At 39.1% G+C, this 27,073-nt stretch overlaps 2 protein-coding genes across 3 annotated transcripts in view; one reads left to right on the top strand and one right to left on the bottom strand.

Annotated features, from left to right (window-relative positions):
* NEMF (nuclear export mediator factor) overlaps positions 1 to 27,073 on the top strand; it is a 165,844-nt gene that overhangs the window by 56,540 nt on the left and 82,231 nt on the right. The gene's annotated exons all lie outside the window — the stretch shown is intronic.
* Positions 3,139 to 25,427, bottom strand: KLHDC1 (kelch domain containing 1). Of its 2 annotated transcripts, none has more exons than XM_063290570.1 (13): positions 25,250 to 25,427; positions 23,155 to 23,225; positions 19,692 to 19,809; positions 18,424 to 18,542; positions 17,939 to 18,017; positions 17,751 to 17,834; positions 17,559 to 17,642; positions 16,659 to 16,717; positions 14,539 to 14,651; positions 13,312 to 13,384; positions 8,955 to 9,039; positions 5,824 to 5,876; positions 3,139 to 3,774 (listed from the first exon to the last, which is right to left on the bottom strand). In XM_063290570.1, the coding sequence occupies exons 1-13, from the start codon at positions 25,355 to 25,357 to the stop codon at positions 3,615 to 3,617; spliced, it is 1,206 nt and encodes a 401-aa protein (XP_063146640.1). In that variant the 5' UTR covers positions 25,358 to 25,427; the 3' UTR covers positions 3,139 to 3,614. The 2 variants fall into 2 exon arrangements, with proteins under 2 accessions (XP_063146640.1, XP_063146639.1); XM_063290569.1 differs by having other exon boundaries at positions 23,155 to 23,249.

The following is a 27,073-nucleotide window of genomic DNA, read 5'->3' on the forward strand; positions in this document are numbered from 1 at the left end:
CACAGATTCAGAGATACATAGAGTGTACTGACATTATGCAATTAGACAACCATGCATTGATCTCTGCCACCCATTTTCCTTTTTGAAGGGTAAGTTCAAATAAAGTTTCACTCTCAACTTGTGCTTAACTTTAGCTGTCATTTATTTACAGCAGGTCCCTGGTTTAAGAACGAGTTCTGTTCCTCAGTCTGCCCTTATATTGAATTTGTATGTAAGTCGAAACATTTAATATCAGTTAATCAAATGTTTGTCTTAGTATATATTTTACCCTTCTATGTATATAAAACACTTAAGAAATACTTCCAAATACACCAAAACATCTTAAACATAACAATACACAAATTATGTGTATTTAACCCGAAACATTGTACTTAACTCAAATTTTTATATAATAGTCTTTATGGCAAGTCCATTTTTAACTAGGAGTCGTCTGTAAACCGGGATGTTCTTAAACTGGGGACCTGCTGTATTTACAGTGCTATGTTTAATCTTATCTCTGTAGCAGGAGCCAGCAGACATTTATTGGGTGGTGTCCTCATTTAACACTGTTTGGGAACCTGAAGGCCAGAGTAGGAGGGGCAGTGATGAAAAAGCAAGCAGTTGGGGACTGGTGGGGTATGGGGCAAATTGTAATTTTAGCTTATTACACTTCCTGTATAATTTGCATTAATTTTTACATGCTTCTTGCCTCAAAATGGTGAGAAATTGTACCAACAATTTTTTATCAATGGTCCTCAGAGGCAAATATGGAGGCCACAGGTAAGTGTGGTCCAGGGAATGCAGTTTTGCCCACTGTTATATGCAGTGACATTGCACCTTAATTCTTATCCCTATCAGCAATAGTGTCAGACTGACTGAAGGGAAAAAGTGAATCCTGAAAGAAAATGCTGCAATGAGTGCTCCTATTCAGAAATCTAGCCAGCCTCACTCTTTTCTAGGCACACTATTCAGTTCTCCCCTCAAATTTTCTTAACTGGCTGTCCTTGGGACTCCCTCTTCCCTTTCCAACATATTTTTTTTGCAGGGTTCTTCAAGCATGCTGATACCTTGTCTTATTTACAGATGATGTTGTATTTATGCATTAATTAAATTTGTATATTGTTGTAATCTACAAGGATTCCTGATCACTAACAATGGAACAGGAATGCACAACTTCAAAATTCCTCAGTAATAATTAAAACATATAAAGCATATTATATAATACATTAAATAAAATTTATGTGTATCAAGCAATACAGATAGTATTGACCTAATCACCACCAGCTTAATGGCACACAATGATAATACTGTAATTAGCCACCAAACACTCTCCAGAAGAGTTCTGTTGTCAAATTCTGAAATGCTGTCACAGAGGGGCAAGTCTAACTTCTATGGAAAGCTGTTCCATGAGACTTGGGCCATTAGACCAGTGTTTCTCAACCTTAGCCCTTTTAAGATGTGTGGACTTCAACTCCCAGAATTCCCCAGCCACACGTCTTAAAATGGCTAAAGCTGAGAAACACTGCATTAGGCAGAAGGAGGTCTCCTGGCCTCAGATCCTCTCACTGCATGAAAGGAGGGCCTGGCAAACTTTTCCCAGGGATGAATGTATTAGACAGGTTGATTCTGGCTGGAGTACTTGGTCTTGCAGATGCTGAGGCATCAGGCCATAGACAGCATTAAAACCAGCACTTGAATTGTACCTGGAAACCTACTGGCAACCAATGCAGGGCCCATAATACAGGCGTAATAGTGCATGGTGACAAGCACTGACTAGTAAGCATGCCACTGCATTTAATCTGCTACTAGTATTAAGATAAAATGGGCAAGTTCAGCTATTCGACTATGACATTTTAATTTTAATTAACGGCATGCTGCAAGAGAAGAGGTAATCAAATAGGCTTTTAAATAAAACGTTTATCAAAACCCTAATATAATAAAGGCATTTTTACTTTGATCTGCTGATCAAAATTGTGCATTTAAGGATATTTTGCTGTACGTTTTCAGTCAAGATACAGAAAAATCACTTAATGTTGCTAGTGAATCTCAGGTTATCTTTGAAAGTCAGACTTCTCACATTAATCCTATATGCTTTTGTTTTGTTAAGTTTTGTTACGTTACATTATATAGATATTCCATTGTAACTTACTGGCCGTTACTTCTGACAACTGGGCACCATCACTAAAAAAAATAACAGTACATTCAACTACCCTTGAAATATATGGAAGCTATCTAACAACTGGGTTATTTTGTTCCTTTTCCAGAGCTTGTGCAAGAAGACTTCCCAGTAGATTGCAACCATAAGAGTTCTTAGCAAAAACAACAGTCCTGAATATTTTGCACAAATAAGGATACTGATTAGAGTAACTGAATGTTTCTGTACAATATTCTGCAATACCATGCCCTTTCTAAAAATTGTTTTTAGCTAGAAAGAACACTTTTTAGCATTATTTATTAATTAATCGAATTTATCACCGCCCATCTCCCAAAGGGGACTCTGGGCGGTTTACAATAAAACATCATCCACTCTTTTGATGCTCTTTTGAATGCCTATTTATCTAACATATCTATTTAGAATCCAAATAAAACAAATCTGAAGCTAGTGAATAATGGGGCATCCTCCTATAAATTTTTATTCCAGGAAGAAAATTAAAAACCAATAATTTCACTATAGCTTTTAGATCTATTCTTGTGTTTACAAGAACCGATGTATTACAAGATGAACATTTATAGTAATTAACATTTGTTCTTTAGTCAGATATGTATAATTCAGCCCTTTGTTTGGTAAGCTACCCAGCTAATAAGAAGCAAACCTCACATTCCCCATTTTAATGGCTAAAATATTTCAGCAGAAAGAATAATGCAAGTATTGTTAGTACATTGCCTCTTGATATTCTGCTACTATCAAAAATCTCCTTAAGGGAATATATGGTATCTGTGATACAGTTACAAAAAGAGTATTTTATATGGCATAATCCCCTTGAACTTTTTAAGGTTATATGAGCTTAAGTGTTAACTGTAATTAAAGTAAAATTTAGGAGCAAAACAATTTTTTCAAGTTTTTGTTCAAAATGGCATGGCAAATGACTAAAGGATATTCAGAAAATTATATTCAGACACTGCAAATGTTAATCACAAGACTCAATAATACCTCAAAAAGAATAGAAAACAATATTTTATAAATACTTTTTACAATAAATTAAGGAAATATTTTCAACTGTAAAATACAAATTTTATACAATCAACAGAATGGGCAACATTGTCAAAACTTTGATAACTTTTTGAAAGGATTTTGAGTTTGCACAATGTTTTTTTTAACACAATTCAACTTCTTAAAAAAAAATCTCCTTTTCAAATAATGGCAGAAGTTTATACCAACAAGTAGGGCCAAATAGCATTTTCACTGCCTGGAACCCCATTATCTTTAATAATAATAATAGGATCAAATTGCTCTTAAGTCCAAGAAAGTTTTTAATCTTCAGAGCCCTGAACTGGATCTGTTATGACACTGATAACCTTTGAAACTGTTTCTTGTGCATCCAGAAATCTTAGAGTTTAGTCCAAACAATTTACCAATAATAGTCAGTATTGTTTACTTTAAAATGATGTGGAGCTGTTGTTTAGGAGGCATTAATCTACTCATGCCCTTCTGCTTTGGCTTTTTTTTTCTGACGATGATTAACAGCAACCCAAAATGTTATCTTATCCACAACTTCTTCCAAAAGTCTAGATGGTAACCAAGGTATTTGTTTCTCCAAGAGGACAGCATTTTTACCAATACAATCAAGACTCAATCTAAAAGAAACAGTATGAACATAATAAAGCTTTGCTCTCTGTAAATTATATAGTAGTAAACTAGTTAAAACATAAGTACAGCAATAAGCAACCCCCCAGCAATATCCTCAATTTCAAGAATGACAAAGTCGAGAATGGCATGGGGCCAGGTTATTTGTGGGACCACCTCTTCCTGAGGATATCTGCCTGTCTCATCAGGTCAAATAGGATGGGCGCGCTTCAGATCCCTTCCCTTAAATGTTGCCCTTTGGTGGGACGTCAGAGATGCAACTTCTCTGTAGCTGCCCCAGCCCTTTTGAACAGCCTTCTTGGTGGGATTCTGAGGGATCCCACCATTTTAGCCTTTACAAGGCCATAAAGACCTGGCTCTTCACCCAGGCATTGGACTAGGATGGAACCCCAGCAAATGTAGAGTTGGTAGGATGTTGTGGTGCTGTGGTGGGACGTACTGTATGATTTTTTTTTTGGTGGGCTTTTGTGGATATTTATATTTGTTTTATGGAATGTGGTTGTGAGCTTTGTTTCCTTGAGTATCCTCTGGAGCTGCAGTGAAACCACTTTCTTACAACCTTCCCAAAAGGAAAAGGTGGAGACTGGATGAAAATTGTCCAATATTGTTGGGTCCAACAATGATTTATTGAGGAGGGGGTCCACCACTTCTTTCAGGACAGGGAGAACTTTGTTTTCTGACTTTGCCAGGCAGGAGGGGCATGGATCGAACATAGAGGTAGCTATGCTAACTTTTCTAAGAACCCTGTTCACTTTCTCAAAATCAACAAGCTCAGGTCCTGTTAAATATCCATGGTTTGAACTTCTAAAGTAAACCAAAATTAAGAGCTGCTTCTCTTCTATCTGCCTCACTTCCTAATTTCATTCCCACCTCCCCTGTGCAGCAGCCTCTTAAGACAGAGAATAGTTTTAATTGTGTCTTGTCAATAGTTTATGAAATTAGATCTGTTGCTGCCACATGGATCTTATTTTTTATTTTATATGCATATTGTGTATTTGTATTTATGTTTTATACATTATTCATGGTTTTATGGTTTTTAACTTTTCGGCTTTATTGTAAACCACCCAGAGTCCCTCTTCTGGGGGGAGATGGACAGTGGCAAAATTTGAAAAACAAACAAACAAACAAACAATTAAATAAAATTAAAAACAATGGCAAATCATAGCAGAGCTCTGATTCACAAGTCAGTTTCAAACTGAGTTTAAGAACTCACAACCCATGGTTTATGAGCTAGATCAGACATAGAAGCAGATAAGTTATGGCAATGTTTGTACAACATGCTTAACTTATTTACTGAATCAATCCATGTCTGGATTTGCACAGCACAATGAATCACAAACTACAGTAATCAAATGCATTTTATGTATGTATGTATGTATGTATGTATGTATGTATGTATTCAAATTTTTATCATCACCCATGTCCCTCCAAACAGGGGGACTTTGTTTGCACAACATGGAAGCCACGAAAAACTACTATAGTAACTAAGCTTAATATGTGCACATGTAGCTGCTAGATCTTTTAATGACTGGGTTAAGCTTCAGATTTACAATTTACCTTATAGAGCCTTTGCATGAATTACTAAATTATGTACCTGATATGCTCTGAACATTTTAAAATCACATAACACCCTTGTGTTTTTAGATTAGAAACCAAAAGGTGCCCAACTGAAGCTCTCCAGTAAATTTAAAACCCAGGACAGTCTGTGTAATATAAGTGCCTTTACAGAGAATATAATGCAAAGCTCTGCAGGGCTTGAGCTGTGGGTGATGCTCTCTTTTTCTATAAGGGAAAATATCCTTTCTCTAATGGGAAAATAGTCATAGTGTGTACAAAGCATCGCTTGACTCCCAAAACAATAGGACAGCTGTTACATATCTGGGATTCAGCATGCCAGAGGTCCTGCAAATGGCTGTGCACAGTGGAGCTGTTACGTTAGGAAAGTTATTCCTGTAATATGGTTGCTATTAATATTTGTTGAAGTATACTATGCGGGAGGCTTTACAATACTGTTATTAGTTCTAATTCTTTCAACTCACCTGAGAAGTGAGTATGGTTGTGTTTGAAAAATCAGTAAATCACTGCAATGTCCCTAAGCAAGAACAAAACAATGATTTCAAATATATGCGATTCACTTTCCTACAACAGTATTCAAAGCAATATACAAAATTAATATGCCAAAAATGCAAGCTGTTAAAACCAAAATGTAGCAAGGCAAGGCAAGCATGCTTGTGTGGCTTCTGGAATTCTTTTGAAATTCTTAATAGCAGGCCTATCTTGGGTCACATGACCAAGTGGAAGTAAGATTAAGAATGGAGCAGTCTGAAGCATTTCTAACTGCTGCCCAACTGCTTCTCCCATAGAGATGCACTGGGGGAATGTTTTTCTGAATTGTTCCCCCACCACAGTACTCAGCTGGAACTAATCTTTTTTTTGTTGGTTTCTCCTGCCACACCAACTTGGGTCCTGTTCTGTTCAGTTTTTGGAGAGTTAGATGGAAACAAATATACAAGCAGAGCCCCAAGTCCCTCTAGATAATTTTTTTAATATAGGTGGTCCTCATTTAACAACCACTCATTCAATGACTGTTCGAACTTACAATGGTGCTGAGTGAGTGGTAGTTACAACTGGTCCTCAAACTAATACAGTCAAGATTGTGATTTGCAACCTTCCCTGCTGGCTTCTGACAAGCAAAGTCAATGGGGAAGCTGGTAGGAAGTCACAGGTCATGGTCACGTGAGATCCTCACTGATGACCCACACGGTCCTTGTTTAACAGCGGCAACTGGGACTGCCAGAACTGCTACTGCTAAGTGGTACAGTCATGTAGTTTTTTGCCCTTCAACCTTGTCGCTTAACAATGGAGTTTCTGGTCCCAAATAGCATCATTAAGCAAGAACTACTTGATTCCATTGGAATTGGAAAGAATAAAACAGCAGGGGTTTTTAAAATATCCCCCCAAATTAAATAGCCATTATCTTGGCCCTAGATACAGGTAGTCTTCATTCAGTGACCATTTGAAGTTATGATGGAGCTGAACAAGGAGACTTAGAACAGGTCCTCACAGTTGCGGCCTCTGCTGTGTCCCCACAGTCACGTGATCACAATTTGGACACTTGGCAACCGGCTTGCAGTTACAATGTCGCAGTCTCCCACGTTCACGTGATTGCCATTTGTGACCTTCACTGCCAACTTCCCACAAGCAAAGTCAATGGGGAAGCTGGCAGGAGGTTCCAAATGGCAATCACAGATATTGTGCCTAGCGACTGCACAGGATTCACCTAATGACGGCAACTGGAACTGCTGTTGTAAGTTGGTGTGTTCATGTGACATTGCACTTTACAACTGTGTCACTTAGCAATGGAGTTCCCGGTCCCAATTACCGTTGTTAACAGAGGACTACTTCTAATATAAATGATGGTGTTTACATGCTGCTATGTCTAAAAAGGTTCATTCTTTGATATCTATTAACTTCCTCTCTTGAGAACTGAAGCATTTGGCAGAGACTTGAAAATATTTTTCTAAACACACAGTCATCTCAGAAACCAACTAGTGAGATTTGATCAAAGTCCTCTCACTGTTAATATTCTTGCAGTCATTTTCTGAACCAGCTGAAGTTTCTGAAATCATTAATGGAAGTCATATACATTACAGTCACCTGATCCAGAAATGACTAAAACAGGGATAATCTAGTAAGGATTGTAACTTGCATGGAAGTTGAAGTTGACAAAAGGTGCTTCAAAAATTGGGCAAAGTAAGATCCAGATCTAAAAACACCTATTTCCAAACCGGCAACCACACCGTAACAGTTGAGAAGTCACCGCCCAGAATCACTAGGCTCTGTACCAGGGTGACCTCACTTTGTCTCAACTGAGTTGCTGTTTGTTCACCCTCATCCGGCCCAGGATATGTTGTTCCTACATACCTTGTGTTGCCTCCCATGGCTCCAATGTGAAAAAGTAACAAGCATTAAGATTCACCCCAAATTTTTAGAGCTAGAGAGGGGATGTTAAAACAAAATGGAATTCTGCTCTGGCTTGGTCTGGGTAGAAAAAGTGACTGCAACCATCTCTAGATGGTGGAATAAACCAAATGTAAGTTGTGCTTGAAGGTCTGCAGCCAAACCACTGACAGGAAAGAGCTTCCAGATGCCTGTAGCTAAACTACATTTGCAGTACTGTGTTATCTGAAAGCGGTTAATTAGTTCTGAACAAGAAATTCCACATCCTCAATACGGCAACCAAGAAGGTCCACTCCTTTGTTCAGGGCATTTATACCTCTGAAGCGAAGAAAGATGCAGAAGAATATTTTGACAGCAATGGATAGGCAGGACCCTTAAAACTGGGAACCCAACTTGATTAGTGTAAAAATTCAGATCGAGGTAATTATGAAGGTTCCCTAGGGATTTTTTGACAGGGATTTAACCGGGAAAGAAACTGATACTTAAAGTAGTTTCAAAGTTATTTTAAACAGTTTTAGAAGAAGCAATATACCTTCTTAGCACTGCCCATCTGCAAAATTCTGCACTTCTTGCTTTTTCTAAAGTGAAATCACTTTCTTGTATTAAGAAACCTAAAAGCTGCAAGCTAATAGCCATGTGTAACAATCAAACACATGTGATTTCAGTGGCAGGCATCAGCAATTTACATTTGGCTAAAGTTTTTCAGTACAGCATATTTTGGTGTAGTTATTAAGGTGCTGGGTTAGAAACTGAGAAGCCCTGAGTTCTTGTCCTTCCATAGGCATGGAAGCCAGACTTTGAGTCAGTCTCTCTCTCTCACCCAGCCCATCTCATAGTGTTGTCGTTAGGAAGAGGGCTAATTATGTATGCTGCCTTGAGTTGTACAAAATAAAGGTGGGATATTAATTAATACACAGTATCTGGCCTCCAATAAAATGTTTTTCACATACAATATGTAAGATATACCTGTAGAAAAAGCAAGCTGGGTGAAATAATTAGAACTCTTAACTACATGCACACTGAATAGTGTGAAAATTAGACAATGCTGTGAAAAACTAAAGCAAACTATTTTCTGAGTCTCCTAATGCCAATGTCATTAGAAAGAATCAAACTGATCCCAAATTACTTTCTCTCCTTAAATATTCTGCCCTAAAAATATGGAATGTGCATTACATTTAAAATGTATCGACAATTAGATTAAGGTACTTACTGTGTCCAGGAAGTGCAAATCATCTTTACTTCCTCCAAAGACTAATACTTCACCTTCTTTGCCAGGACAAGCTGTATGCCATAACCTAGAAAGTATTATACTTAGAATGAATGCCCAAATAAATTTTTTAAAAGCATTTACTTACATGTTTTAGAGGGGCATATTATATCTACATTACAGAACTTTCCACTTAATCTCCAACACGTAATACCTCTATTTTCTTGGAGTGATTACTCAATTCTTTAAAATATTTTGAACTTGTGATGAATGAAAAAATTTAAATCTTACTGGTATTTTGCTGTTTACTATCAGTGGACTTACATTTTTAACAAATGAAGAATTTAAACAATTAGTAATGCATTTGATCCAACTTTTAAAAGTTGCTTGCAGTGAACTTGTAAATGAAGGACAGATTTATAAAATCTGTATTTATAAAATGGATCATATAATACTTCCTCTTAATACAACTTAAAATGGTTTTATACTAATCATGAAAATATCTGAAAATTTCTTTTTTGATATTCATGGTCCATAGTAATATTATCATGAAAGATATTGGCATGAATATCAAAGTATGAGTATCCAAACTTTCAAGATAAGCAATGGCAATCATTTAGAAACTCAGCCACCTGAAAGATTTTATTTTTCCAGTCTTGGCCTTAGTTAAGGTAACCACCAGCCATTATTTACTAGAACTTGTATTTCTTTTGCAAGGCATGAAGTGAGAGTTGGGAAAATATTTCTGGACTGGGATAATCTCTTCCTTTCCCTTCTCCTGTACATTAATAGGCTCCTTGCATTAAATGGAGAAAGAAATTATACGGACCAGTGCTGTTTTCTGTCACTATATAGGCTGGCAGTGGGTTAACTAGGACATACACTACGTGCCGATAACACGGTGGAAGTGTGATACATTGTTCTTTTAAAAAAATCAGGAAAGAAGGCAAGAACTGAGATGAGACTGACTAAAAAGATGTTTATAGGCAAAAATGTACCAAAAATCATGGCAACTCTACATAGATGTTAGCTTTCCATGAGTACTGAGCTGCAATGGTTCCATCTTTTTGTTTGTAATGATGAACATGTGATTGGAAGTCAAAATAAATGGGGCACTCTGTCCTCCATCCCTCCTTTGCATCCTACAAAAGTTGGGTGTTATTTTGCACACGCCAGTGCAAAATAAAAATTGATGGATGACCCTGTCTTTGGGGTTGTATTTTTTTTTACTGTTTGGGTATGTTAAACTGCCAGAAATGTTGGAGTTCAGTGGCCTAGAAATTTGAAATATAAATAAACACAGATATAGACTGTTGAAAATTCAACTCATTTGTATACGATTATAGCAATAATTATGTTAGGAGAGCTTCACTGCTGGAACACAATTATTTTGGGGAAATTAACACATGAAACTCACTGGGGTTAATAGGATTGCAAGTCCCCTTTTGTTTATTTGTAAAGTACGTGCAAGATGACTGCAAAACACCTTACTTCATTTATTTCAGTAATTATGTACCATTCTCCTTACACTAAACTGTATCCCACCTGTTCTCTTCCTCATACCTGTTGATAGCTCTGCCTCTGTCTTATCTGCATTAGGAAAACTCTGGCCTGGACTGGATCATCGCAGAACACTGGAATGCCTTTCCTGCCTTCACTCTGGGCCTTGACTCCTAGCTTGAAACCTGAGGCTTTTTCTATTGACTGACAGAGTTTATGTCCTCTCACAGCTGCTCTAACTTAGCACCTAGACATTCTAATAAAGCATGTTATTTGCATTATTAATCAACTAAATTAACATCAACTATTTAAACAAATCCTTGTCAAAAACTACAGTATCTGTTATAATTCAAATATACCACATTATAACTGAATTGTACACATATCTAAAAGGGGTGGCATCTAAACCAGAGAATGAAGATTTGTACAGAAACTGTGATAAAGAATTACCCAGAAAAGAAGATATTGTAAATGAGATCTTCAGTACACTTATTTGAATAGAAGGATAAGGGCACAATATTTATCAGTTTGTTGGTTGCAGTGTCAACAGATAACTTACAGATTAATACTACAGTTTTTGTATACTGGTTTCCCCTCTTCCTCCATATATACAATCTTTTTGGTGAATAGCACTATTACATTCGATGTTAAGTTATGAAGTGGTAAAGAGAGAGAGCTTAAATATTTATCTATTCATATCACCAGAGCAAATACAAATGTCAATATAACCAATATAATTATATAAAAGCTGCAAAATATAAAAGCAACATAAAGTAACAGAATTAAAACTATCTAAAAACCTTAGTACAGCATGAAGATTTTTCAGAGGTCGAAAGGACAAGGTCTCTTATTCATTTATCATCTCTGGTAATGCATCTCTGGTAACCACAGCTGCTCTGAGATATTACAGCCATAATGATCATGTATCTCTGCTTAAAAGTACTCATAGACTCAAGCACCCCTCTTTTGCCTTTCATTCTCCATTAAAAATCCTCTCCCCTTTGGGAGTGAACTATGATGCAGCACTGTATAATACTGCAACCGTATTAAAAGCAGACTTGATACTCTGGACTGAGCTACCATGCTTAATGCAAGTATTTGTGCTGATGCAATATGACACCATATGGTAGTTCACTTCATTCCAAAATGATAAAGGCAGAATTTATGCATAACAACAGGAAATAAGGAATATGCATTTTTGCTGTTTTGTTTTGTACAGTTTCATCTGAACAAAAATGCAAGCACAAGTTAATCAGTTATGTAGAAGTATGCAGAATGTTTTGAAATTGAACCCTTTTGAGTGCAAAACAGGCTGCTGCAACCATTTCAGACTTGGTTTTGAACTTGGAATCTACCAAAATGCTTGAATTGGTACTTTTGTGCTCAAAGTACAGCATTTCAAATTCAAACAGGTACAAATTCAAAATTTTATCATTATCTCTAGCTCTATGCAGTAAATATTTTAGTTATAAGTTCACCACTTTAATCCCTGTGACTGAACTTTTGTACCCAGCTTTCTCTGGATTGGTGCCACTACATAAACATCTTGAGTAAAATATAAATAAAGTCTCTGAAGAGGACTACCCTTTATATCAGCAGCCTAAGCTACCAGGGGATGGAAGAATGTGGGCCATCCTTGCTTCCCAGAATGACCTGCTAGACTTTCCATGAACTTGGTAGGTCTGGGAACTGTAGGCCAAATTCCTCAGAAAAGCAGGTCTGGGTGCAAGGCAATCAGTTACAGATCTCTGACTGAATATACATCATGAGGTAAGGACACAGATAAGGCGAACTGCTAGCAAAGCCTTTGCACGTGGCTTGAAAATAGCTTAACGACAGGGAGGAGCCTATAGGTCTTTTTAAAGTTGCTTTCCTAATATGTATGAAGCAGTATCTGCTGAAATTCCTGTGTCTTGTGTCCAAATAAATGCACTAGGAAGGAAATCTGAACAGTTAAGTGAGTGTCATTATTTATGATTTTTCTGATAATGGCAGCCTTATTCAGGCTTATACCCACTAGGATAGAGAAGTGCGTGTAAAGGACCATTACTTCCTTAGTTCCTGACCTCCACAGGTTGAATAAAGAATCTTCTTCTTGCTTTCAGAGAAGCACCAATGTGATTTAAAAACTGATACGCAATTATATGGAGGCCTGCACTGGCATTCAGCTGAACCCAACTGGAAGTAATTTTTATTCATTCAGTCGCTTCCGACTCTTCGTGACTTCATGGACCAGCCCATGCCAGAGCTTCCTGTTGGTCAGGCCACATTATTATGTACGGAGAAAACAGAAACTATGACATGGGGTAGGCTTGAGTGAAGACACTGGAGGTGGAACTAGGATATGAGACTGTCTTATATATATGTTTCCTCAGGCATACAGTCTGAACAGAACAATTATTAAACTAAAATTATTTGCAACAACTCTACTGACACCTGTAGGAAGTGTTTAAAAGCATACACTATTACTGGTCCAAGAAGACACATTGGGTAAAATGATCAAAAAACAGGAATTATACTATGTAAGTCATGTTTTTAAGTTAATGAGTTGGAGCATGTGAACTAAGAGTGAATTTCAATTGTCACACAGCTTTCTTGTTGTCTTATTCCCATGATAATGCCATTCAAAATGACTTCTGTGGGTTACTGGACTCTTTGGAACAGTAGTGGATATGGCAAGCAGCCTCTGACTGGGGAAATGGGAGCCAGCAGAAACTGCGAGCCATGATTACATGAACAGATGTTCCTTTCTACTACTATAAGGCATAATTAGATCCAAATCTATTTTTGAATTCTCAAAATCACACAATTATTATAATTATACTTTCTTCAATTTCAGGAGATGACTAGCATATTATACCTAGGTCTACTCTTTGGTAAGTATGTAAGTTGTTGCCATTCGTTTGTTGCAACATCATAAATCCAACCGTCACCTGAAAAGATAGATATACAGATTAGTGCTATTGCTTTTATTTAAAAAATGACAAGAAATTATGTAAGAAATTGTTTTGTGCGGAATATGAATGATGTTGAGCATGAAAAACAGGTGTTATCTTGAGCAGGACCTAAAAGAGGTAGCAGGTACTAGTCTAGTAGGTTTCTACATTGTTCTTTGACTACTTTTCTTCCTTTTTACCACCTTTGAATACCACCACCTTCATTTTTACCACCTTTACCATCTTTGAAGCTCACCTCAGTTTCAGAAGTGGACTATCTTGTAGCCAGGAGGGTAGCCTTACTTATTTTCCTTAAAAAGCAACATACCCTCCTGAAGCATATGGGGTTAAGTGACCTGATTCTTCATTTCAGAACATTTCTTCATTTCATGAACAATTGACTTTTCTGCACAGACTATGAGCCATTCTGGTTAGATTAATTAAGCAGCTTGGTTTATTACTACTTTGTCCTCTTGTTTGCTGAAAATCCTGTTTGAGAAGAACACTAAAGGTACCTTCAAAGTTAGAGCAGCACTTAAGAAATGGATGTACAACCAGTCCTCAAAGTTCCAGCCACTGCAGCACCCCCCACGGTCACATGATCATGATCCAGGAGCTTGTGTGTCATGCTTGCGATTACAATGTTGCAGTGTCCCCACAGTCACGTGATTGCCATTTGTGACCTTCCCTGCCAGCTTCCCACAAGCAAACTCAATGGGGAAGCTGGCAGGGAAGGTTGCAAGTTGCTCCAGTAAGTTGCTCCTGCTTTTTCTCCCACCTGCAGCATCCCCCCACCCATGCACAGCCTTTGTGGGCCCTCCCAGGCCTTACCCTGGCCTCCCATGACTTGTATGAAACCTGGGCCCACCCTCCTCCAGTCTCCCTGGCCTGCTACATGGCCTGCACCAGCCCTTCCCTGGCACCCCCACCCCCCGGGCTCCTTACCTGGGACTCTTCTGCCCTGTGCATCTTGGGGTTACGACTTGGGGTTACAACCGGGACTGCTTTTGCTAAGCAATGCGGTCACGTGACATTGTGCTTTACAACCGTACCTCTTAGTGACAGCAACCCCAGTCCCAATTGCTGTCGTAACCCAAGGACTACCTGTATCTTCATCACAATCTCAACAATTCGGAATAAATGCTACTTACTTAAGGGTACATTGTCTGAACTCAGCCCACCAAACAGGAAAAGTTTCCCATCTGCCACAGGAGTCAATGTGTGCCACGATCTGTCTCTTGGCTTTTCTCCATTTGTACAAATTCTAAGTAGAAGAGCAACCAAAACCACAACTGCTTATATAATTCAAACAAACAAGCAAGCAAACAAATCCCAATAATTATTGAGTGTTAAGGTGCGTTTGGGGGATGGGTGGGAAGAAGTATTTCCTAAGGCATCTTATGTTGTATAAATGGTTTATTTCATTAACTGCTGAAATAGAGTCCTGTAGATTCAAAATGTGAAACAACTGGGGTTCAAGTACCCTTCTGAGCCTTCTTCAGCTGACAACCCAACTAAACAAAAGGCGATGGTATAACCACCAGTTTCTAATCTGCAACTCAGAGTAACATATGTATGACAGTTAACACAAATTGCCAACATGACAGTCTAATGGATAACCAAAAATAAATCTTTATTTCTTTGTAAAAGTTCTCAGGAACTTCCTCTAAGAAATCCTTGGGATTTAATAAAATCCTAAGATATGCTTTGTTGACCTAAATATTTTCCTCATTTTAAAAACAAAATTAAAGCAGTCTACAGCAGCAAAAGGGTGGCTCACAGCAAAATTACTCCTTGATACTGTGGGGAAAGAGCCCTCATCTTAAATGCTTTGGCACTTATACTTACGCTGCAATAAATTCATTAAATTATGAAGCCCATCAAAATAACAACAAAATAAGTGTTTCTAGAAAATACAGCTAATATAAACATTGCAAAGTGTCTTCCTTGAAATATTGATTTTTTTTAAATTGCTCTTTTACCCTCTGAAAATACTCATCCACATAATATGGATAGGATAGTTCAGTGGCGTCCACATAATGCACAAAAATCTATCTATAAATTATAAATTTGCTTACAGGTAGTCCTCACTTAACAACCACAATTGGGACTGGAATTTAGGTCAATGAGCTATGCGGTCATTAAGCAAGACGTCCCGTGACCACTTCACTTAGCGACTGCATCCCAGCAATTCCCCTTGCCATCACTAAGCAAATTTTACCAGTCGTTAGCCAAGGACCCACCTCAATCCAAGCCATTCCGGGCTTAGTCCCTCCAGCCCTGAGCATCAGTAAGGTAAGGAACTGCCTCCAACTCCCCCAACCCGCCTATCTCCCCCCTCAATATCTGCCCTTTTGGTTGCCCTGCACCCTGCCTTGTGGGGCGGCAAGCAGCCCCAGAACCACACAGCTGCCACAGCCCAGTCCCAGCCACAGTTGCCCTTGCCACCATGCACTTCCCAGCTCCAGCTGACTTTCGCTGGCTTCTTGCTCCCACTGCTGGTGAGCCTGGTTGCTGGGCCAGTTGGGCTGGGCCTTGGCTGTGAAAAAAAAAGTCTCCCCAAAAGCCCAAAGCAGCCCCTTTGCAAAGAGCTGCTGGTCAGGGCTGAGCTAGCTTTGTATTCTAAAAAGGAAAAAAAAAAATGGTAAAGGTAGCCCCTTTGCAAAGAGCTCTTGGGTGGGGATGAGCTAACTTTTTTTCAAGCTAAGCTAGCTCAGCCCTGCCCAGCAGCTATTTGCAAAGGGGATGCCTTTACTGTTTTTTTTTCCTTTTTCCACAGCCAAAGCCTGCCCGCCCAGCAGCCAGGCCAAGCATACCTTGCCAGCAGTGGGAGCAAAAGATGGCAAGGTCATCGGGGGTGGTGGAGTGAGGGCAGCAGGGAGCCAAAAAGGCATAGATGGGAGGGAGATAGGCAGGTGGGGGGAGTTGTAGTGCCCCTGCAGTCGTAGGTGTGGGCGGGCTGCCAAACGCCTGGGTTTTGACATGACCGCAGGTGCCGTGCAATGGTTATATCTTTGGGCACTGGTAGTAAATCCATTTTTTCAGCCCTGTCATAATTTTGAATGGTCACTGAACAAATGGTCATTAAGTGAGGACTAATTGTACTACCATAAAACAATTATTATGCCACATCACGTTCATAGAAGTAGTAGCAATTTCTTAGCTATCAAAAACTCAAAAGCAAACCCCATGAAAATGTTCAAGATTAAATTACATTTAACTAGGATATTTTTGTAAAACAGAAAAAACAACATTAAGGAAAAAGACTTACTTTCCTGACCAAACCCAGGTATCTAAATTCAGAGAATGTAAATCGTTCATCCTTGTTTGCTATTTAAAAAAAAGGTTAATTAAGTAAAAAATACAACATCCAATAATTATTTTAAAATAAAATATAGTTATCAATTTCAGTCCACAAATTCCTTATATAAGAAAACTTATCTAACTGTATCAATTGAGATTATGCTTATGGTTTACAAGAACATGAAAAAAGGAGATAATATCAGACTGACTGATTGAATGTATTATGTCCATATGAATTATATGCATTTGATTTTCAACCCAACCCAACCCAAATCAAATCAATCAGCCTGAAGTACCAAAGTGACAATTCAAACCAACTATTTGAATCAAAACTAATTCTAATACTAAATACTAAAATGTGTGTGTGGTCAAATTCCATTTTTTTCAGAAGACACAGGTAAAGTATTTTAGAATTGCTGATTTTGGACTGAAGGGCTTGATCTTTCTCTGTTGAAGCCTTTCAAATAAATACTCCTTCCCTTTCTGGTGCATAATCACTTGCTGCCACTACCCAGAATGAGCAGCAGGAACACTTTAACCCCACTTAGCAGCTACTGGACAGTTCTACATATAAAAATATTAGGCTAGATGGACAATAGTCTCATTTAGTATAGTGGGCATTTATGTTCCTATTCTTCAGTTAGTCCTCTTATTTTACTTCTTTCTGGACTAAATTTTAGAGTCAAGCTACAGCCGGAGGAAAACTGAGGAAAAAAATAGTGCCAGACTTATCTTTTTTCTCATAGCAAGGCCTTAATATTTTAACATTCTCTTTTTACTTCCAAAAGATATGTTTTTTCCTCCCCTTTCCAGCACTAAAGCATCCTTCTCCTTATAAAAAATAAGTGAGCACTGAGTAAGTACAAACCAAAACCCGTCCTCCAAAGACATAGCCTGTATTCCCTATGACTGCACATGAATGAGCTGCTCGAGGCTGAGGTGCAATTCCATGCTGCAAGCAAGAGAAATAACAGCAAAGAATCAGAATATGCCTATCAAATATGATGTTGTGTCACCAATGCACCTGGATAATATTTATACAGAGAGTTACAACACTTACTTTAATTTTTGGCTGATACCAAGTTTGCGTACTTGTATCAAAAACATGAACATCATTGTGCCATCCCCAGAATATTTGACCTTCCTAAAAAAAAGTAAAAGAAGTTAGAAGTAATAATAAAAAACACAATAAAATCACTGATAATAAATCAAATGCTCCTTTTTGTTTGGAATTAAAAGTTATCTTACCCAAAATGCATCATGAACATCAAAACAGTCACTCAGCTCATTTTGTTTCCTACAGCCGTAACCACCAAAATAGATTAACCTGAAACAATTGGAATTAAAAACATCAGTTAATTTTTCAGCAATAAACCTTAGAATACTTTAGTTCTGCCCTTTCATTCTCCACAAGACTTCTCAAATGTCATGTGCAGTAATCTGTTTATTTGCCTTGTATGCATTCTTTACTTTACATAGATAAGGACATCCAAAATATACTATTTTGTCAGCAATGTACAGGCAATATCAATAGAGGAAAAGAGAAAAATGAATTCAAAAGATTTAACCTTCAAAAAATCCCTAAATATTGCAGCCTGTTGTTATTTACTTGTAAGTGTTGACCATAGCAGTATACCCCAATTGACAAATCTTATTAAGCCATTAAGTTACCAGATATTTATTTCATCAGCTATCATTACCCTCCCCATTTGTGAAATCATTCATGGAATTACCTGTCTTTATACACCCAGCAAGCAAGCTTGTCACGCGGTGTAGGAGGCTGACCTTTAAAGTCTGTAATTTGCTTCCATAAATAAATTCCATTTCTTGTTCGCAAATTAACATGATAGAGCTTAAAAGGAAATTAGAATACTTTAAATATACACTATTATTCTATAAAAATGAAGTGTTAACGGGAGAAAAACAGTGAATAGAGAAAACCAACATTCCATTACTATTTTAAGGAAAAGGGTTAAATTCTTCTATTTCTACTATCTGAATGACCTTCTATGCTAACAACTTGCAGAAACTGATGCTACCTTTGGATTAGGGCCAAATTCTCAGTAATGAAAATGCCGTTCTTTTTAGTCACTTGGTAGCCCCACTGAAGTGAAGCTCGCTGCAAGTTTAGTACCCATGGCTTTCAGAGATCACAGATATTTAATTATCCTCATTGTACAGACCTATAGAAGCAAGTTACTGGTCCTCCAAGTAATTTTAGTGAAACCAAGCTATCTCAAACTCATACATTCCAATTTAAACTATGAAGATCAGATGGCCCTCACATTTTCTATAATAGCAATGGTAATTTTGAGAAGGTTGAATGAAGAAAGGAAAAACAGTACTTCACTTTGTTTCATTATTTCTACAACTGATACCCCCAACCAGTTAAAGCCTTAGAAGTTTTTGATGATGCTCCTAAATATATTTGTCAGTAAAGTCCCACTGCTATCAAATGTTGGACTTCTGTTGAACATCATTCACCTGGAAGTGGTATCCAGCTGGAATTCATACTGTTAGTACTTATATACAGCACACAAGAATTACAATGATAAGCATATTCATTCAGTGAGACATGGGACTTTTATTTCCCATACAGCATTTATGTCATATATGAGAAAGATTCTACTGTGCAGTGAAAAGTAAGCTATTCCATATGAGGTGTTCAAGCACCTAGATATCTCAAAGTTATTATCTGGGCACTGGTTCTAGTCTCTTAAGCTCTATCTGTGAAAAATCCAAAATCCAAATCTTATTCTTGACATTTCTTGATCATTATAAATTCTTACCACTATATATTTTAAAGTCTTAATAGAGCTGCAACAATAAAACATAGAAACACAAAAATGAGACACAAAAGAAAAAACTTAGAATAATTATAGATATTAAAAAATTGATATAATTCATTTTTTAAACAAATTGAACCCTGACTATTTTTCCACTGTTTAAGAGATTTTTAATTTTGTTAAGAAAGTTTTTAACAGTGAAAGGAATCCAGTACCCGATTGCTGTATCCTTTGTCGTCAAATCCTCCAAAGATGTAGAGCTTTCCATTAATGCAAGCTCCACAGCTTCCAGACATGGATGGAGGTAAGTCCCCTTCCATTAGATGCATTGACCTGCAATTCAGGCAATACAGAATTCCCTTTAAGTTTGCTCAGAGAGTATGGGAAACAGATGAAAACCAATAATGCCTTCAGTACATGGAAATTAAATTTAATAATTTTGCAGAAGGAAAAAGTATTATCAACCTCAATCTATGTAATTCCTATGACCCATTTTCCACATTAAACATATGTACATATTTATATTTAAACATGTAAACTGATTAAGCATGAAATACAAGTGAAAATATGGAGTTACACTGAAGACTGCACCTCAGATTTCAAGTGAGTAAAAATATTACTGTTAACATGAAATATTTTAATGTGACTTGAACATTCTTCTATGTAATATTTAGTGAAAGTCAATCCTTCCCATCCTTTGCTTTCCTGTATTATTTAGACTACAATTTTCATCATCTGAAGCCAGTTGATGCAAACATGCTACATGGTGCCATCTGTCAGAATAGTATTGGCTAGCAAAATAGGTTCCTCTTTTTCTAATCCTCATACCTCCCCCTGGAACTGTTCTGGAATGCATACAAGAAGATGGGTGGGATAAGATATTGGCTGGAGTTCACAGGTAACATTAAGAGACATTTACACTAATATGCTTAAGAAACATGGAATTCCCTTTCATGGAATATACATATGAATATAAATAATCTCTAGCTGATTTTTAAGTGGTCCTTTGAATTGTTTTTGATGGAATAGTGATGCCCTTTATTCAGATATGTTAGAAGCCTGCTGTTTTAGGTTTTTAATTTTTTATGGGTTAATTGTGAACTACCTTGTAAATGCCATTAGCCTGAAATATGATATAAAATTACCAAAATAAATAAAATATAAATACATTTCATTGGTTAGATGAACAAGAAAGGAAATATTCTTCTAACAAATCCAGGACTTGGATTTTTAAATCACTTCTTCTATCTTTAAGTGCTGAGTAGAAGTCACAAATGGATTAACTCTAATTTACTGTATTGTAATAAGGATAGTCTAATATAATGTAAAATACTGCGGAAGGGTTGTAAAGTTGACCCCTTGGGATATGCAATAAAATATACTTCAACTTCACTATGTTCAGTAGCATTTTTTCTTGCTGAACCTATTTAATTAAGTTGGTTTGAGCTTGTTTTAAGGATGAGTTATTATTGCCTTTTAAGAGTATCTTTTTGGTTTGCTATTATTGAGTTAAGGTACTGGGATGCCTTGATAGAAATGGTTAAGTCGAAATGTTGGTTGACAGATTATAAATAAACCTTAAGTAATCAAAAATTTGGAAGCAGAGGGCAAATCTCATCTTAGGCATTAAAAATAGTAAAGATGAAAATAATGGTTGAATATTAAGAAACATAATGGGACGCGGTGGCGCTGCGGGTTAAACCGCTGAGCTGTCGATCGGAAGGTCGGCGGTTCGAAACCGCGCGGCGGGGTGAGCTCCCGTTGCTCGTCCCAGCTTCTGCACACCAAGCAGTTCGAAAACATGCAAATGTGAGTAGATTAATTGGTACCGCTTCGGCGGGAAGGTAACGGCGTTCCGTGAGTCATACTGGCCACATGACCCGGAAGTGTCTATGACAACGCCGGCTCCAAGGCTTTGAAACGGAGATGAGCACCGCCCCCTAGAGTCGGACACGACTGGACTTTACGTCAAGGGAAACCTTTACCTTTACCTTTTATTAAGAAACATAGTACATTGTATTTTAAGCCACACTGTTAATTATTTTATTTTGCATTGTTCTTCTGATTGTTCATTTACATGCACTTTTGTTTGCATGTTAAGGATAATCGACTTTTCAAGAAAGGTCTGTGTGATTTTTTTCTTTTTAATTTCAGTTGGTTGTCAGAGTTCAAAGCCACTTTCAGTCAACCTCCATAGCAGCATATTGTCAGATCAAAAAAGACATATTGAGGAAATCCTCTGTACACTTCTAGGTTCTCTACATGAAACCACTTCTTTTTCTCCAATATTAATTGAACTGGAATGGGATACAAATGCACAGAGCTCATTAAGGAATAAACCTCCTGACAGATCCTAGAAGGAAACTTTTCTCCAAACTGATGAAATTGGATTCAAACAGGGCTGGCTTCAGGTAAGACCGAGTAGACCCTGGCTTAAGACACCAAAGCTCACGGGACCCCAACTCCATCCCTCCTTCCGAATCATTCTTAAATGCAAATCTCTGCATTGGTGTGAGGTGGCACCATCAGTCAATGTGGTCTAGGGTTGCCATATACAGGTAGCCCTCACTGAACGACCCTAATTGGGACCAGAATTTTCATCGCTAAGCGAAGCAGTCAGGTGAAGTATCACGTGACTATATCGCTCAGTGACAGCAGTTCTGGTAGTCCCGGTTGCGGTTGTTAGGTGAGGCTGCATGCTTCTACCGCTGCGGTTGCCTGCACTTCAACTCTCCCCGCTGCCTATCTTTCCCTCATCTCTGCCCTTCTGACTGTCCTGCATTCCGCTGGCCCCAGCTGTCTTTCACTGTCTCCTTCTCCCGCTGCTGCTGAGGCGTGCCCGGCCGAGGCAGCTGCTGGCCCTTTACGAAGCCTTTGCAACACCCACCTATCCCTCCCTCAATCTCTGCCATTTGGGCTGCCCTGCACTCCGCCACCACCTACCCCTGCCAGCTGACCTTTGCTGTCTTCTTCCTCCCACTGCTGACAAGGTGTTAAACATGTGTTTTGTATTCTAAGATCCCAGGTTCAGTTCTTCAAATCTCTAAACAGGGCTGGAAAGATTCCTGCTGGAAATCCAGGAGAACTCTTACCAGTCATTATAAATTAGTATCCCCCAAACTGGTGCCCAGCAGATGTGATCTGGCAACGTAAGCTGTAAGTAAGTCGAGGGACATTATTTTATCACAATCAGATAAATACACTGGAGACAATAGCACCATTCTTACTGTCTAGTCCAAGATCTTCTGACTCATTGCTAAATGAGAATAGAACCCACTAGTTACAACAGTCCCTGAGCAGGGAAAGAATTATCACCGATATCTTTTTCCAAGTACACTATGTGTAATCACATTATAATCAATAGGACTTTTTATATAATATAGGAAATCTAGGGTTGGTTTATCCAGTTAATCAAGTGACCTAAGTTTCCACAAAACACTGAACCATAAACTAATTATACTTGCTGGGATGGCTAGTTCTGTGACCTAGAACTAGCCAGTCATATTTCAGCCTAGCATGGTATGGAAATCTAGCCTTAGGACCTTGTTTCCTTTTTCAATGCCAAATTTATTAAAAGACACGAGGTAAAAATTATTTAGCTAAAATATTAATTTCAACAAATAAAGCTTGTCATATAAAGTACCTTCTGATAAATTAACAGTAAATAACGTAACTTACCACAGTCCATTGTCAATTTCATAGATCCAAAGTTCATCATTTGGTAAATAAACTTCATTTTCTTCAATAGACTGTGCAGGAAAAAAACAGTATTTCTGAAATATATTTTTTTTTAAAAAGCCACATACATTTCTGAAAACTTTTCATTTCAAACTCCTGGACTTTAATAGATTACTTGTCCTACTGAAGCATTGCTTTAGCAATGATAAAGCATTCACATTGCATTATTTTCCTTTCCTTAGCTATAAATCACATGCATAGCTCAGCATACCATCAGTCTTTTGTGGAAAAGGAAATTTCAAGTGGCAGATCAGGTGAAAGCATAGTGACCCCAGGGCTCAATTTTACCAAACGGAGCAAAAGGATACATGGTCAATGATGCTGAAAAGTGCTGAGAGGCTCCAGACAACTAGTAGGACAGTGCTGCCCTGCCATTCAGTTTCTTGCATAGGTCATTCACAAAGGCAACTAAAGAAATTTCACTTCACATCTCAATCAGGTTTTTTTTTATTTGTTCAATCATGTCCAATTCTCAGAGACTGCCTGGACAAGTCCCTGCAGTTTTCTTGGCAAGGTTTTTCGGAAGTGGTTTGCCATTGCCTCCTTCCTAGGGCTGAAGAAAGTGACTGGCCCAAGGTCACCCAGCTGGCTGTGCCAAAGATAGGACTAGAACTCAGTGTCTCCCGGTTTCTAGCCTGATGTCTTAACCACTACGCCAAACTGGCTCTCCATCTCAATCATACAGCTAATTAAAATAGGTTCCAATTATATGTACCTCCAAACATATCTGGAATTGAAATGCTACCACTGTCATCAAATTAGCCAGAAATTGAATGTAATTCAATTAATTACATCTCATGGTCCAAGAAAAGAGCTCCAGTAGAGGCTTATAACTAGCTCGTTCAAGTGGGGGGAAGCACATCCTGACCACACTGCTCATCTCCCTCAACCATGAGCCAGTCCCATCCTGGCTGATAATAGCTAAATAAGCAAATGATAGACAGACTTTAGATGCCCTCCCATCATACCGTATCCTCAGTATCGCAATACTAAAAATAATTCAGATTAACTGGATAAGGGGCTAGCCTACATCATCATCTGCTACCCTAAAACAGGAGATCATGTCAAGACAGCTCGAACTATCACACAAAAAAATGTGACTTATTCATAATATGTCACCAATGATCATAGTGTTCATCTCAAATGGGTTTGAGCGTTGATGATGTTACTTAGTCGGTAATGCAACGTCTGCAAACAACCAAGGTCAGAGAGCACCAAGGACTCCACAGGTTTGAGATAATTTGTCCTGAGATACTCTCCTTTGCTTAGAGGTGCACAGACTCTTACCTTCTGCCCACAGCCAACCACTTGCATAGAAAGCAATCAAGTTTATGGAAGCACACAAAGTACAGTAGTTACTTGCTTTAATCATGGTACTGATTACACCAGAATGGCTGGGTTCCCATATAGCACTAAGCCAAATCATAAACCATGACTTAACACCCCTAATGGGTAGATTCATAAACATGCTTAATCCTGACAAAAACATTAATAGTTCAGTACAACGTGGGAACCCAGACACCCACAAGGACCAACCTTATTAATAGCTTCCAGACTTGCAAATCTGCCGCGGCAGACAGGAAAGAACAGTGGCACACTTTAAGAGAAAGACGAGTTTATTATAGTAAACCATCTTACACAACAATAAGGCTGTCAAGTTTTAAGGCGCCAAGAGATTCGGGCGCTCAAGTATAATTCAGCCTCCTGGGGGCGGGAAAAGGGGCGGGCCGGCTGCTGAGTCACGAGGCGCCACCGACCAATCAAATAAACAGCTGAGATAAACACCGACCCTCCTTCTCCCCCCTCGTCCAAAAGCGGTGCGTGCTCTCTCTTTTCCCGCCCATTTCGCTCTTAAAGGAGGGGGGAAACCGAGCTTTCTCTTTAAAATTACACAGCGGAGGGAGGGGAAGCGAGCTGCTTCTCTCGCCCCCCGAGGTTTTCAGGTCGCAGTTAGTAGGAGACGCTGCCTTTTCCTTTCCCACATCTATTTGTCCAACCGTTCGGCTTCCCCGTCGCCCCTAATTTCCTTCCTTACCACGTATCCCCCCCACACATAAAGACAATTCCCATCGACCACGGCGCAGTGCCCACTCCGTTCCTCGGCCACGCTGAACTCCTGAGGAGGAGGACGATCCGCCGCCATCTTAGTGCCGGGAGGTTTGGGAGAGAATGGGGCTAGTCCAGCCACCGTCGCCGAACCAGTCCCCTCAGCAACCGCGTCCACAGCCACCGCCCCCTCGCTTAGAACGCCGGGCGAGCGCGGGTGCGTTGCTCACGACGCCCCCTGCCGTTGGCGGGGAAGCGCGCAGGCGGAGGGCTCAGCTGTGCAAAGCCGGAGATGGGGGGGGGAGGAACGTTTCTGTGCTTGGAAGTGGGTGGCTGTGTGTCTGCAAACAAAAGATCGGCTTATACAGCTTATATATTTAACTGGCTCACCGAATTACCTCATTTTCTGGATTCGAACAATCGACTGAAACACGAACGAAGTAAATAAGTTAAACTTGTACGATGCACCAAGTCATACAAGAAAATAAACAAAAGTTAATCCTAGCCGAGCTTAGCATATTGTGAAAGGCACTTCCATTATCTGACTTGGTGCAAGCTTCAGATGGCTGGTAAATAAGCTTCAGATGGCTGGTAAATGCAAGGTGTACATTTATTAAAATTGTGGTGTTCAGTCCTAAAAGGTGTGTGAACACCTCTGGCAGAAACTAAAACGGTGGGAAGAAAATAAAATAAAAGGGCATGCCAGAGAGGAACAGGTTGTTGGGGATAACCATTCACTAGACTCCTCTGTTCCTGTCCTTCCATCCCAGCTTGCCGCTGCCTTCAACTCTCCTGCACTTCTCCAGCCTGCTGCCGCCTCTGTTTAACCCTGTCCTGTTTTGCCATCCCAATGTCCCGTTTTTGTCTCAAGGAAATATGGTCAGCCTAACTATACTGGCATATAGTTAGGCTGACCATATTTGTGAGGGATGCGGTGGCGCTGCGGGTTAAACCGCTGAGCTGCTGAGCTTGCCGATCGGAAGGTCAGCGGTTTGAATCTGTGTGACGGGGTGAGCTCCCGTTGCTTGTCCCAGCTCCTGCCAACCTAGCAGTTCGAAAACATGCAAATGTGAGTAGATTAATAGGTACCGCTTCAGTGGGCAGGTAACGGTGTTCCGTCTAGTCATGCCGGCCACATGACCACGGAAGTGTCTACGGACAAACGCCGGCTCTTCGGCTTTGAAGCAGAGATGAGCACCGCCCCCTAGAGTCAGACACACTGAACTTAATGTCAAGGGAAACCTTTACCTTTACTTAACTATACTGGCATAAAGTTTGCTGTCCCCATTGCTGATCCCTCTATCCTGATGTGGGCATGCACTCCCAACTGGTGGTGCCCTTATTCATAAGGCTTGTTACACAAGATATCACCACCTGGTAGGGAAAAATCCAGCAATCTCTGATTTGCAAGTTTTGATGGATGGCTAGACTAGTGGGTTTAGTTATTTGCCAAAACTTTCTCCAGGTTTTGCAAAAGTTCACAGCACCTGATTGCCAGGCCTGATGGGGATGATCCATGAGATCAGAGAGCTTGGAACATACTGTGATCAGTAGCTCTTGCTTCACCTGCCTCTTCTTCCAAGCTGAAGATCTCTGCTCAGCTGCCCCTCCCCCCAGCACCTGTTGGTGAAGCCTAAAAAACAGCTGACAGGTACTGGGTGAGCTGCAGGGTGAAGCAGAAGCAATCCTGTATTTAAAAGTAGTCCCCCAGCAGCTACTGCCTGTCAGCTGTTGTCAGGCTAATTTAAAAATGAGTATAACACTTTTCTGAAAGAGGGGCAACCTTATTTAATTAAGGTAGGGAGAAATCTCC

The sequence above is a fragment of the Candoia aspera genome, chromosome 1, assembly GCF_035149785.1.
Source record: "Candoia aspera isolate rCanAsp1 chromosome 1, rCanAsp1.hap2, whole genome shotgun sequence".
Lineage (NCBI taxonomy): Eukaryota > Metazoa > Chordata > Lepidosauria > Squamata > Boidae > Candoia > Candoia aspera.

Coding starts and splice junctions, on each gene's coding strand:
- KLHDC1 (XM_063290569.1), bottom strand. CDS start 25,357: ATGGCGGCGGATCGTCCTCCTCCTCAGGAGTTCAGCGTGGCCGAGGAA. Junction 17,835..17,938: donor ATGTTCATGATGCATTTTGG/GTAAGATAACTT, acceptor ACTTTTTTTTAG/GAAGGTCAAATATTCTGGGG. Junction 9,040..13,311: donor TTACCAAAGAGTAGACCTAG/GTATAATATGCT, acceptor AATACTTTCTAG/GTTATGGCATACAGCTTGTC.